The sequence below is a fragment of the Delphinapterus leucas genome, chromosome 2, assembly GCF_059928025.1.
Source record: "Delphinapterus leucas isolate spDelLeu-1000000601 "Yukka" chromosome 2, BTC_Dleu_Yukka2, whole genome shotgun sequence".
Lineage (NCBI taxonomy): Eukaryota > Metazoa > Chordata > Mammalia > Artiodactyla > Monodontidae > Delphinapterus > Delphinapterus leucas.
This window is the reverse complement of record NC_143130.1, coordinates 6,515,004-6,529,059: the sequence shown is the minus strand read 5'-3', so window position 1 is coordinate 6,529,059 and position 14,056 is coordinate 6,515,004. Positions and strand designations below refer to the sequence as shown.

The following is a 14,056-nucleotide window of genomic DNA, read 5'->3' as shown; positions in this document are numbered from 1 at the left end:
ATCGTTACAATCTTTTTTTCTTTTGGCTAGGTTGGGTCTTCATTGCTACGCGCAGGCTTTGTCTAGTTGCGGCGAGCGGGGGCTACTCTTTGTTATGGTGCGTGGGCTTCTCATTGCGGTGGCTTCTCTTGTGGCAGAGCACCGGCTCTAGGTGCATGGGCTTCACTAGTTGTGGCTCACGGGCTCTAGAGCGCAGGTTCAGTAGTTGTGGCTTGCGGGTTCTAGGGTGCAGGCTCAGTAGTTGTGGCGCACGGGCTTTGTTGCTCCGCGACATGTGGGATCTTCCCGGACCAGGGCTCGAACCCGTGTCTCCTGCATTGGCAGGCGAATTCTTATCCACTGCGCCACCACGGAAGCCCCATTACAATCTTTTTAAAGCTCTTAAGATCTACTCTCACAGCAACGTTCAACTATACAATATCGTATTACTAACTACAGTCACCATGCCGTACATTACATCCCCAGGATTTATCTTATAACTGGAAACTTGTATGTTTTGACCACCTTCACCCGTTTAACCCACACCCACACACCCCACCACTGGCAACCACCAATCTGTACTCTTTTTCTGTGAGTTTGTGTGGGTTGTTTTTTTTTTAAGATTTTGCATATAAGTGAGATCATACAGAGTATTTTTCTTTATCTGACTTACTCCATTTAGCATAATACCCTCAAGATCCATCCATGTTGTCATAAATGGCAAGACTTCATTCTTTTTTATGGCTAAAATTCCATTGTGTATATATCCATATCTCTATCTATTCCATATTTCCTTTATCCACTTATCCATTGATGGATCCTTTGGTTTTTCCATGACTTGGTTATTGTAAATTGTGCTGCAATGAACATGGGGGTGCAGATATCTTTTCAAGATAGTGATTTCAGTTCTTTTAGATAAATACCCAGAAGTGGAATTGCTGGATCTGAACTTATATATTTATGCATATGTTGTCTCTCTCCCGCCCTAGAATATGCTTTTTGAAGACAGGGGTTTGCTTTTTCTTGTCCTGTGCTTTATTCCCTAAACATAGAATAATTAGTGCTCAGTGTGTTCAAAAAACACATGTTGAATGAATGCATAACTGAGTCTTATTATCTATGAGGAACACCTCTTTTATTTATTTATATAAGTTTATTTATTTTTTGGCTGTGTTGGGTCCTTGTTGCTGTGCACATGCTTTCTCTAGTTGCAACGAGCAGGGGCTACTCTTCGTTGCGGTGCACGGGCTTCTCATTGTGGTGGCTTCTCTTGTTGCAGAGCACAGGCTCTAGGTGCACAGGCTTCAGTAGTTGCAGCACGCAGGCTCAGTAGTTGTGGCTTGCAGGCTCTAGAGCGCAGGCTCAGTAGTTGTGGCGCACGGGCTTAGTTGCTCCGCAGCATGTGGGATCTTCCCGGATCAGGGCTCAAACCCGTGTCCCCTGCACTGGCAGGTGGATTCTTAACCACTGCACCTCCAGGAAAAGTCCAGGAACACCTCTTTTAAAGCCATTTAAGGGACTTCCCTGGTGGTGCAGTGAATCCACTTAAGAATCCACCTGCCAGTGCAGGGGACACGGGTTTGATCTGTGAGAACACAGGCTAGGTGGAGAACTCATATCCACTGTGCCCTTGGGTCCAGTCATGCTAATTAACACCATTCCTACAATTAACAAGCGGACAGTTAGCATTTTTCCAATGCAGTGTGAATTTTGAGTAGAGACGGAGAGTTTAAGGCCTAAAATAAGGAACCAATCAATTTGACTGCAGAATATCTAAAAACAGAAAATTTCTAAAACACGGAAGACGATCAGCAGAATTCCGTGTCTTGGTCCTCACATTACAGTAAGGCATCCTGTAAGACCGTCCATCATCTTTACCCCCACTGCTTTTTCCTTACCAATGGTGTTCTGGGGTTACCTGCACTGTCTATAGCAGAAAAGCTCGAGCTAAATTTCAGCTCCAAGAATAAAAATAACTTACTGTTCCGACAAGGAGAGTACTCAGCGTACGCACTGAAATTCTGAATTGCTACATAGCAAGTGCCAACTGGGTCCTTTTCTGGCGTCGGCTTAAGAGTTCTCCAGTGATATAATGGAGCACAGGCCTGGGAAACATCAAAGACAATAAATTTTTTTTTGATGTAGATTCCTCATACAGTGCTTTGATTTGACTTATTGATGAATGGACCTAAATTTGTAACAAACAATGCTAAATTATTAAGTGACTTAATTGGCCTCCAGTATGCTAATGAGTACCTCGGTAGTCAGAGTTAATTAAACTTCCAAAGCCAATATTTCAACATTAATGCACTGTAGAATTGGAACAAATTAAGCATATACAAAGGAATGAGATTTTCCCCCCACAGGATTTTAAATCAAATCAAAGTAGCCTAGCAAAAGTAAATATTTACTAAAGGCAAAGAACTCGTATTTTCTTTTTTTTTTTTAATTGGACCTACATAAAAGCAAATGAACATTTAAACAGCGAATGAATCAGTGTGATGTCTTAAAAAGAGAACTAGTTCCTTTCTTGGTTTAATTGTTGCTTAAAGAAAAACTACTTTCAAATCAAAGGATGCAGACAAGTTTGTAAACCTCTGTTTTGTGGATTCCTCTGGTTTATCACTGAGGGTGTACCTGACGATTTTTTTAAAACAATGACTTACATTTGGACTGCTACCCCCTTATCACAGTGGGTTTATTTTTCATTTGATAGTTTTTATTCATGACAAGACAAAAATTAATTTAAACAATGGTAAGAAAAACATGATTCTTGGATTATGAAATATAAAAGAGGATATATGAAATCCTCTTTAAGTAAGTTAAATAATTAATTGCGCTAGGAACGAGACAGGCAATAAACATAAACAGGTAGAAAACACAGGCACCTTTCTGACTTCTGTTTTGCTAGCTCGAATCCTACGTAACTGTGTTTTACCTGAATATTCAACCACTCATTTCTAAGGATGCAGAATTAGAGACTTCTAGAATATGGAACCACTAGCCTCTCTCCTAATTTGATGACATCACACTTAAAACAATGCCAGAAAAAGAGGAGGCAGATCCTGATTTTAGTCTTTTCATGATTCCAAACATGTCCTTGGTAATCAGTCCAATGTGTAACGACTTCTAGATAATTTTACTAAGTAGCACCCTTCTTACTTGAGAATATAAGTTATCTTTACTAAAATAACTTGTTTTTTTGGTTTTTGTCTCTCTCTGTATTGTGAGGTCTTAGCCAATACTGAAAAGCTCTCTAACACATCTAAGTCCCCTTAACTTCGGGCGCTATGTGGTTAAGACATTTAACATAAGGTGGAATGGTGAAAAGTAGGAGTTGGGAAGGGAAAGCATTACCCATGTGGTTCAGTATAAGCCAACTCGCATCACCTTCCATATCACCATAGAACACTTTAGTGCCATGAAAATTCTTTCCAGTGTTTGTCTGCTATCAGCCCTAAAAAATTATCTTTTTTATACCTGCTCAGTTTCACACTGATGTGAAACATGATGATGTGATAATATTCAGGCTTTGACCCAAACACACATGATATCTGGATATTCAAAATCGATACTTCTGTTCACAGCAATTTGAAGTTCTAAGAATTGTCACACAGCGTAGAATTTAATTCTTTATGCTGCTAAGTTTCAGTGCTCAAGGAAAAAATTAACTTGAAAGGTACTTTATATTATCCTATTTCCTACCACATAATTTTGAAAGTGCAAGCATGCCCTCAAATTAAGCATATTTATTATGAACATGGTGTGTTATTTTACGTTCAATAATTCTGAAGATTTCTACAAATATTGAATAAATGCACAATAATATAAGTTTTCAAGACTTAATCAAAATCAATATAGTACCAAAAGATTTTTTAACCCCAAATAGTTATTAGATGGAATTAGCTTTTCAATAGCTATTCACATACATTGTAAATCACTAAAGGATTAAAAAGTTTTTACCATTCCTGGAATGTGAGAACTATATTAATGCAAATACAGTTCTACAGAGAGCCTATTGTAAATTCTGGATTTGTCACTAAAGAGGGCTATCTATGTTTTATATATTAGTTGTTTTATGTCAAAATTTCTGTGGGGCGTTAACCACAGACCAAATAAAACAAGGCATTTCCTTTAGATACTTATTTTTATTAAATCATAATTCAAACACCTTTAAACAAATCCCAAAAGCAAAAGTTATTGCTTTATTTTGTAAGGAAATTAGAGCCAATAGTAAAAAAAAAATCCCCCAATAACAAAAAAGTTTCCAGATCAACTTATACAGTTATTTATTTCTCAGTAAACCAGACACGTGTTATCACTCGGAGCTACAGAGAAGAGAATCACAAAGTCATAGCATTTTAAAGCCAAAAGATCTCTATCTGTGAGTGAGAAATTTTTACTTTAAAAAGTATCAGTGTACTCAGAGAACCATATAATTGGTAGTTATATTTTTAAAGAAAACTTTCCGATAGTTCTAAAGAGGATCAATGACATCACAGTAGATTAACTTTTAAAGAATCCTAACAGTAGTACTCCTGTTTCTCTGGTCAAACTTTAGTCAGCCCTTTAAATCAATATTAAGCAATGAAATATTTACCTTTTTAGGATTTAGCTTTTATTTTTCTATCTTCCTTATTTGTTTTTGAAATATTTGAAAAGATCTAACCAATTTTCCGGAAAACCAGCTTTACTTCCTGTAGCTTTAAGGACTAAAATAGATTCTTTAATTTGAAGCACTAAATTTTTTTTGGAATGCTGATAGCTCATCTTTGAAAATCCAACGTATTCTTCCATGAAGGGATTTTGGTAGATAGGAGTTGTGAAACATTGCAGTGTACATGTTATTGCAAAGCAGCCCCGCAGCACGCGGCTGATACTCACCACCACTTTCCCCTTATGAGCTTTCACTGTCGCTCCAAACCACTGATTCGATTTAAACTCTATAGGTTCCTTGGTTCCATTTACTCTGATCTTTCTGTTGTCTGACAGGGAGAACATGGGTTGTTAATAATTTGTAAAACGTGGCAGCCAGCTAAAATATGTGATAATAAATTTACCCATTAAAAACATTTTTTAAAATGTCATACACATGGGGGGTTCTTTTTGACTAAGTCTGAGCTAGACTTTTCACTTAGAAATATACCAATCAAATGAATATACATACTTCGCTCATGACATTTCACAACTTAACTTTAAAAAAGCATTTTTTTTTTTTTTTTTTTTGCAGTACGCGGGCCTCTCACTGTTGTGGCCTCTCCCGTTGCGGAGCACAGGCTCCGGACGCGCAGGCTCAGCGGCCATGGCTCACGGGCCCAGCCGCTCCGCGGCATGTGGGATCTTCCCAGACCGGAGCACGAACCCGTGTCTCCTGCATCGGCAGGTGGACTCCCAACCACTGCGCCACCAGGGAAGCCCTAAAAAAGCATTTTTTTTAATGACTTACATTTTCATGGATAACTACTGTAAACTGGATGTAGACTCTGACAGTCTTTAATCTACACTTTTGTCATTGATTTGCCAGATGGAAGACCAAACATTTATAACTGCGCTAAGGAATTCCAAATCTTCTCTGATGGTGAAACTACTTGGAACCTCCATGCTCCAGGAAGCATAGCTGTCTCAGCATGGTTTAGCAGGCGTCTGCTTGAAGGACTCCAAGTTCCTGGTTTTTAACTGGGTAATATGTGTCCACGCAGTCACAGAAAATAACACCTCAACACGGTTTTATCCACACTTTGCAGATGTCAGCATGAGGGGGACCATCTGGGTAGAAATTCAACCCAATTATGACACACTTCAGGTCTTAATAAAAAGCAGATATCTTTTCTTTCAGTCCTGATTCCCAATCGACATATTTCCCATGTGGTTCTAACCGCATGGTTCTTACTGAACTTCATCAGTAACAGCTAATGAATTTCAAAAGACATTTGTACCAGGGCAACTTATTTCTATGTGTTCTCTTTGGTATGCATTTTGTTTTTCCTCCTTGACTCTATAATAAATGCATTACAAATGAACTTCTAACTTCTATTAAGGGAGGCCAAAATATACACGCAATTAATATTCACTTGAGTTTACATATGATTACAGACTTTTCAAGAAAGAATAAATTATATATACTTAGGTCTTAACCTAAAATTTATGCTTTGATATGTTAGTAGAAAATTACAAATTTCCTTCTTTAAAATCTTATGCTTTTGATGTTTCTGGACTTTTAAAAAAGAAAAAACAAGTTCTGGAAATCCTCACCCAAAATGCACACAACTGGCAAAGAACTGGAGCATCTTACAGATTAGAGCATAAAAATGAAAATATAAACATTTCTGTTTGCATCTAGGCAAGAAGATGGTAGACCTCAGAGAGAAAGGATCTTGTCACCATGCACTGGGTGATCTTGGGCAATTCATTTAATCTTCTGCAGTTTTAATTTCTTCTCTAAAATTAGGCTGAAAATACCTCCCCCTTTCCTCTTTCACAGGTGATCAAAGTCATAAAGGTCACATAGGTAATGTGGGAGTGCTTTATAAGCTGAGAACACACTACAGAATCTTGCAGCAATACAACCCTTTAAAAATATCTCTTAATTAGAAACCTGGAAACTCAACCTAAGTACAAGAATTAGAAGGGACCTCACAGACGCACAAGTCAGTGCTCCAAATTGGCCGCCTTCTGCTAGAGAAAATGATGTGACTCTACCTTTGTGGCGCCTAAGGCATCTTTTCTGCTATTATAAGGTTGAACTGTGTAATAACTTGATTGAAAGTGTAATTTGTGTGTTATTTTCCAGCAACAAATTTCTTTGAGACCAAGAATACAAATGAACGGACGTCACTAATTCCATCCCTAATCCAAGGATTACAATAGAGAATAATCCCACTGTCCCAAGTCTCTCTTTACTGAAATGAGTTGTGATCTAGGTGTATCCTCCTTACCTTGACCTTTGAGGTGGACAAGCCATCTTTTTTTTTTTTTTTTTGGACGCACCACATGGCTTGCGGGGTCTTCGTTCCCCAATCAGGGATCGAACCCATGACCCTGCAGTGGAAGCACAGCGTCCTAACCACTGGACCACCAAGGAATTCCCAAGTCACCTTTTAAAAATTCTGTTTTATTGGGCTTCCCTGGTGGCGCAGTGGTTGGGAGTCCGCCTGCCAATGTAGGGGACGCAGGTTTGTGCCCCGGTCCGGGAAGATCCCATATGCCGTGGAGCGGCTGGGCCCGTGAGCCATGGCCGCTCAGCCTGCACGTCCGGAGCCTGTGCTCCGCAACGGGAGAGGCCACAGCAGTGAGAGGCCCGCGTACCGAAAAACAAACAAACAAACAAAAATTCTGTTTTATTATTTTTATAAATTCACTGATGTAAATCTAATATTACAATGTCATAAAATTCAAACGAGTAACATATATTTGGGTTGATTGTGAAAGTGACCTTTCCCTAATTTCTCACCTTCCTTTAATGAGCAAGATTCTTTCATGCCAAACAACCCAACACAGGGCTTAGTACTATGCACACTGGTGCTCGATGAACCTTTGATGCACAGGGGATGTTTTTGATTCGATTTGACCTGATCTTTCCCGAAAACAACCTCCTGTAAAAACTCAGCACAATTTCTGTCCTTCTGAGCTCTCCTTGGTATGGCAAAGGGCTGAGAGGCTGGAACCTACATTTTCCAGACCCTCTTACAAATAGGATTCTGGTTGAATGAGAGGCTCATGGAGAGATCTGGAAAGAGGAGGAGATGGAGAAGCCATTATTTTCCGGCAGCAATTATAAGCATGCATGGGGGCATCAGTAGCTGCAGGTGGGATGTTCTTCCTGCAGCTCTCAAGTATCCTTTGACAGTCATGCCTTTTTGGTGCTTCAGGCCACTGAGATCGAGTCCTGAACTTCCAGATTTCTTGATCTGCAGGCAGTGACCTTCCTAACTTTCACATACCCAGTCTTTCCAATAATCATATAAACCTCTCAGTCCTAATTATAATACTCAAAGTGGTTTCTGTTTCCTGACCAAACTCCCGTGATATGGAGCAATGCATTTAGGATAGGACCACACGTCTTCTGGAACAGAAGGAAGGCACTGTGCATTGTCAACCCCAGAGAATTCTTGGAAGGGCCAGTGGTTCTGGGAGATGGTAGAGACCATTAGTTACTAAAGCAATTCTCTCCTTGGCATATCCCAAACTATGCCAAAAGCTAGGAAGAAGTTTTATAGTGACTGCATGTGATGTAAAGCTTCCCAAGTGCCAAAAGACTATTAACAGAGTTAATTAATATAATCCAGGTGAATTTTTTTCAAGGGAAGAATCAGTATATTTAATATGTAAAAGAGTTCCCAAATCAATGAGAAAAAGACTAAAATTCAATAGAAAAAGTTCTAAGGACCTAAACAGGCATTGCAGGGAAGAAGAAATCAAATATCTCATAAATTCATGCAGAGATCCTGAACCTCAAATTAAAACCATAATGACTTAAGACTTGTCACCTAGCAGTTTGGCAAAAAATATTAATAATCTCTGTTTTCAAGATAATAGCTCAATGCAGCATTTTGGAAGGGCGATTTACAACATATATCAAATTTTTAAATGTACATTTTTTTGAACAAGGAATTCAACTTCTAGGATTTTGTTCAATAGAAATAATTACACAAATGCTTTAAGATGCAGTGTGAAGATATTTGCTGTCCTGGTTGTGATAGCAAAACTGAAACATCTTAAATGTTCATAAATAAGGGATTTGAGAAGAAATTCCTGTTATCTGTAAAACAGAGTACTATTCAACTATTAAAACATATATTGGGAGTTTGGGGTTGACATGTATACACTGCTGTCTTTGAAAGAAATAATCAGTAGGGACCTACTGTATAGCACAGGGAACTCTGCTCAATCTTCTGTAATAACCTAAATGGGGAAAGAATTTGAAAAAGAATAGATGCATGTATATGTAGAACTGAATCACTGTGCTATACACCTGAAACTAACACAACATTGTAAATCAACTATACTCCAATATAAAATAAAAGTTAAAATACATATGACAGACTTACATGCATTGATATAGAATACTGTCTACAAAATATATTTTTCTGTTTTACCGTTTCTGAGGCTTTAAAAAAAAGTATAGAAAGGTACGAGGACTTCATATAACAAACACTTGTATTCCCACCAGGCAGAACTGACAACTGTTAAGTTTTTTCACATTTGCGAACATCACAGTACCCTTCGACATCTATCTCTCCAGTTCCATCCCCTCCTCATCCATAGGTGGTCACCATCATGAATGTGATGTGTATACTCCCGGCCACTTAAAAAATAATGTCCATGAATAATATAGAACAGAGGTCTGCATATATTTCCTATAAAGGACTGATAATAAATATTTCAGGCTTTGCATTCTCTATGGTCTGTCGAAACTACTCATCTCTGCCCTTGTAGCAAGAGCAGCCATAGACAACATGTTTTTTAAAATGGGCTTGGCTGTGTTCCAATAAAACTTTACTTATGGACAATGAAATTTGAATTTCATATAATTTTCATGCATCATTTAAATATTATTCTTTAAAACAAATTTCCAATCATTGCAAAATATAAAAACTACTCTCAGCTTATAGGCATACACTAACAGGTGGTGGGTCAGATTTTGCTGTAGTTTCGCCAACAATTTACTATTGAGTATTCTTTGTGTGTTCTTTTTTAAAAAATTTTTTTATAATTAATTTATTTTTTATTTATTTTATTTTTGGCTGCTTTGGGTCTTCGTTGCTGTGCGTGGGCTTAATCTAGTTGCAGCGAGCGGGGCCTACTCTTCGTTGCGGCGCGCGGGCTTCTCACTGAGGTGGCTCCTCTTGTTGCGAAGCATGGGCTCTAGGCGCGCGGGCTCAGAAGTTGTGGCTCATGGGCTGTAGAGCACAGGCTCGCTAGTTGTGGCACGTGGCCTTAGTTGTTCCGCAGCATGTGGGATCTTCCTGCACCAGGGCTCGAACCCGTGTCCCCTGCATTGGCTGGCAGATTCTTAACCACTGTGCCACAAGGGAAGTCCCTGTGTGCTCTTTTTAACTGAATAAAAGTGGTATTATACTATCTGTATGGAACAGCGTGTAACTGTGTTTAACATTCAATTTTACGTTTTTGGGAAGTAACCTGTGTTTTGATAATTAGATAGATAGATAGATAATAGATCCAACTCATTCTTTTAAGCTCCTGTAAGTATTGTATCTCATTAGATAGCCATCTGCATTTTATTTATCCATTCCATTTACACATGAACATTTAGGTTTCTCAGCTTCTCTACTACCACAAACATGTACCCTGAGTGCCCTTATACTTATCTTCATCTGCAGATGGAGAAGTGTTTCTCTCTGGCACCAGACTAGAAATGACATTGCTGGGCAGCTATGCCAGTCCACCTCCAAAGTAGCCCCAATTTCCATGTACACTCGCAGGGCACGAGAGAGACACCATCAGCTCTTGTCATCGTAGAGCTGCTAAATTTCTGCAAACCTGGACGACTATGAAATGCTCCTTCATTTGGTTCTGTTTTCATGTGCATTTCCCTAATAATTAGTAGAGTCAATCATCTTTTTATGCTTATGGGCCACACACTTTTTTCTTCTGTGAATTGCTAGCTCATCTCCTTTGTTCATTGCCTTGTTTGGTTATTAGTCTTATTGATTAGAAGAATTCAGCGTATATTCTGAGTCCTTTTTTTTTTTTTTTTTTTCCGCGGTACGCAGGCCTCTCACTGCTGTGGCCTCTCCCTCCCGTTGCGGAGCACAGGCTCCGGACGCGCAGGCTCAGCGGCCATGGCTCACGGGCCCAGCCGCTCCGCAGCATGTGGGATCTTCCCGGACCGGGGCACAAACCCGTGTCCCCCGCATCGGCAGGTGGACCCTCAACCACTGCGCCACCAGGGAAGCCCCTGAGTACTGATTCTTTTCCCCACATATATGTTGTCAATATCACCTTCCAATTTTTGCTAGTCTTTTAACTTTACGAGTATTGTCGTCCATCTGGAATGTTTTTATATTGGACGTGGCATGGGCATCTTACTTATTTTCAATACGAAAGGCCAGTCGTCTCAACACCACTTACTGAACAATCCATCTTTTTCTTTGTTCCTTGGAGAGTTGTCATTCCACCTCTGCACTGGTACCTCCTGATGCGACTGGAAGGGCCCAGCATGATCTGGCCCCTACCATCTCCTCCTGCTTTCCCAGCTCATTAAGCTTCAGACAACCACCTTTCTTTTTTTTTTTTTTTTTTTTTTAAGTCTTTATTGAATTTGTTACAATATTGCTTCTGTTTTATGTTTTGCTTTTTCGGCCCTGAGGCATGTGGGATCTTCACTCCCCAACCACGGATTGAACCCACACCCCATGCATTGGAAGGCAAAGTCTTAACCGCTGGACGGCCAGGAAAGTCCCTACACCGCCCTTCTTGAACACGCCCAGCCTTTTCTGTCTCCTCATTCCATATACTCTTCCCACAGTTTTCTGCATGGCTCCCTCCTTCCTGTCACTCAGGGTTTAGCTCAAATGCTACTTCCTCTGAGACCCCCTTCCCTGAGCAGCTAGTTCACCCTACCCTAAGTCATTCTCTCCCGTTACCCTTTAGACTTTTCTTCACAGCACTTACCATTAATTGAGATGATCTTATTTCTTAGTTTGCCTGTTTACTGACTATCCATTCCCTTCCAAATATACATGAATCCCATGAACAGAGACGTTCTCTGCTTCACTGCTGTGTTCCCCACTTCTAGAACAATGCCTGACACATAGTGAGTCCTCTGTAAGAGTTTGTTGAATGAATGACCAAACTCCCATCTATTCATTCAGAAGCTTGTCTAGGATATTGCTCAGTACGATCCTTTAAATTCAAAATGTTCTGTGTATGGGTGTGTGAACGTATAGACACTGAACTGTTTGTGACGGTTCTCTCGAAGGCAGGGAGTGTACATGCTGTAGTGGCTTTTTATACTTTAATTGTATATGTTTCTGTGTTGTTTGAGTTTTTACAGTGAACATTATTACGTCTATGATCTGAAAAAAGAAAACCTAGAGATAAAATCAAGACCTCTGTAGGTCAACCTGAGAAATTTAGATGGGTGGTAGCAATAAAATTGATTTGGCTTGTCCGACATTTCTGGGCTTTGAAGCCATCTCTCTTAATTGGTAGCTTTGGTCTCTGGGCAATCAGTGGGTGGCAAACCTACTAACATTCTGCTCCTTTTTCACAGGAATATTCATTTCTGAGCAGGAGTGAGTGAGGGAATGTAGAATATGGTGCACATATGGGCTACAAGCAGATTTTTATAATCTTTTCACTGAGTAGAATGGGAGGAATTACAAGAAGTGAGGGTAGATCACCATGGGTGAGAGAGAAGAGCTGAGATTGACACAGGTGCAGCAAACATTTTGGCAGATGGAGTGGTTTCTGAAAATCTATAAAGTCCTCAGCCTTGTCCTGGAAAACAGTAAGTTTCCCTGTAATCTTCAGTCATTACTTCAAGTGCTTCACCCTAGAGATTTTTTAAAAGCTGTCGCAGGAGCTGTCCAGACATTTTTAATCAGGAAAAGGGGAAAGGAAATCCTTAAATGTTTATTTATAATCTTTTCCTTCATCAGTGTATGCTGCAAGTGTTTCATTCAAATTGAAACTATGTATCTGAGAACAAGGAATACTCCTATGTGAAATTTAAAATAAAATATCGGTAGCCAGAGAACTCCTTGTCTAAAAGAAACAAATCCAAGAAAAGAATCTGGGTCAATTTTTATGTCCTAGAAAATTAAACTTCCAAATGTATGCCTCCCAATATTCCAAAACCACAATTAAAAACCATGAAAGGATACCTCTGTAGCCTTCATACTCTTGATCATCTTACTGGGAATTTTCAAGTGTTTAAGGAAATATCACACTAATTCATTTTTTCATATAACGTTCAAAAAACGTGTTACTCTTTTTTCCCCCAGTTATACTGAGATATAATTGACACACAGCACAGTGTAAGTTTAAAGTGCACAGCATAATGATTTGACTTACATATATTGTGAAATGGTCACCAGAGTAAGTTAAGTTAATACCTATCATGTCACGTAGACACACACACACACACACGAAGAAAAAGTGTGTTCCTGATGAAGAGGACTCTTAGGATCGAGTCTCTAAACAACTTTCATATATACTGTACATATATGTGTGTGTGTGTGTTTATGTGTATACATGCATTGTTTTATATACGTTAACTGTAGTCATCATGGTGTATATTACATCCCTAGTACTTATTTATCTAATAGCTGGAAGTTTTTACCTTTTGACTCCCTTCTCCCCATCCCCCAGCTCTGGTATAACCATAAGCCTGATCTCTTTTTCTATGAGATGTTTTTTTTTTTCTTTAGGTTCCATACATGAGTGAGATCATACAGTATTTATCTTCCTCTGTCTGACTTATTTCACTTAGCATAATACTCTCAAGGTCCATTCGTGCCAATGGCAGGGGTTCCTCCTTTTTAATGGCTGAGTAATAGTCCATTGTGTGTGCATGTATATATATACACACGTATATAAGATATCTATATCTTCTTTATTCATTCATCCATTGTGGACAGAAATATGTTATTCTGATTAAATAAACATTCTATTATAACTGAGATTTATTATTTATATCATATATGTATACTGTATACAAAGGTGTGCATGTACACAAACACAAAACACACATGGGCATACTCGTTTTCTTACCGTTACCTAGTAGATCAGATCTAACTTTCCCACCCTCCACCATGTAGGTCCCAGACCCCACACCTGATCTCCAGATATGGCGTTTCCTTCCATTCAGGCAGCTTCCTCTCTGTTCCCTATTGAGTCTTACTCCCAGACTTTGTACATGAAGCTTCTCTTGCAAAATTCCACTCCTCCTTTTTTGTCAACTAATCCAAATCACTTTCTTGAAAGCTGCTTTAAAATGTAGGGCCATGCTTGACAAATAACCATTCAAACATGGTTAAGAATCATGGAGGGACTTCCCCGGTGGTGGCGCAGTGGTTAGGAATCCACCAGCCAGTGCGGGGGACACAGGTTC

General features: G+C 39.3%; 1 protein-coding gene across 1 annotated transcript in view; it reads right to left on the bottom strand.

Moving 5' to 3' along the window:
• The window catches only part of ITGA8 (integrin subunit alpha 8), a 178,641-nt gene that overhangs the window by 147,841 nt on the left and 16,744 nt on the right, over positions 1–14,056 (bottom strand). Inside the window, exons 3-4 of the mRNA XM_022580578.3 lie at positions 4,864–4,964; positions 1,961–2,084 (exon numbers count right to left, since the gene is read on the bottom strand). Coding sequence (XP_022436286.1) covers positions 1,961–2,084; positions 4,864–4,964 — 225 coding nt within the window. The remainder of the gene's footprint in view (positions 1–1,960; positions 2,085–4,863; positions 4,965–14,056) is intronic.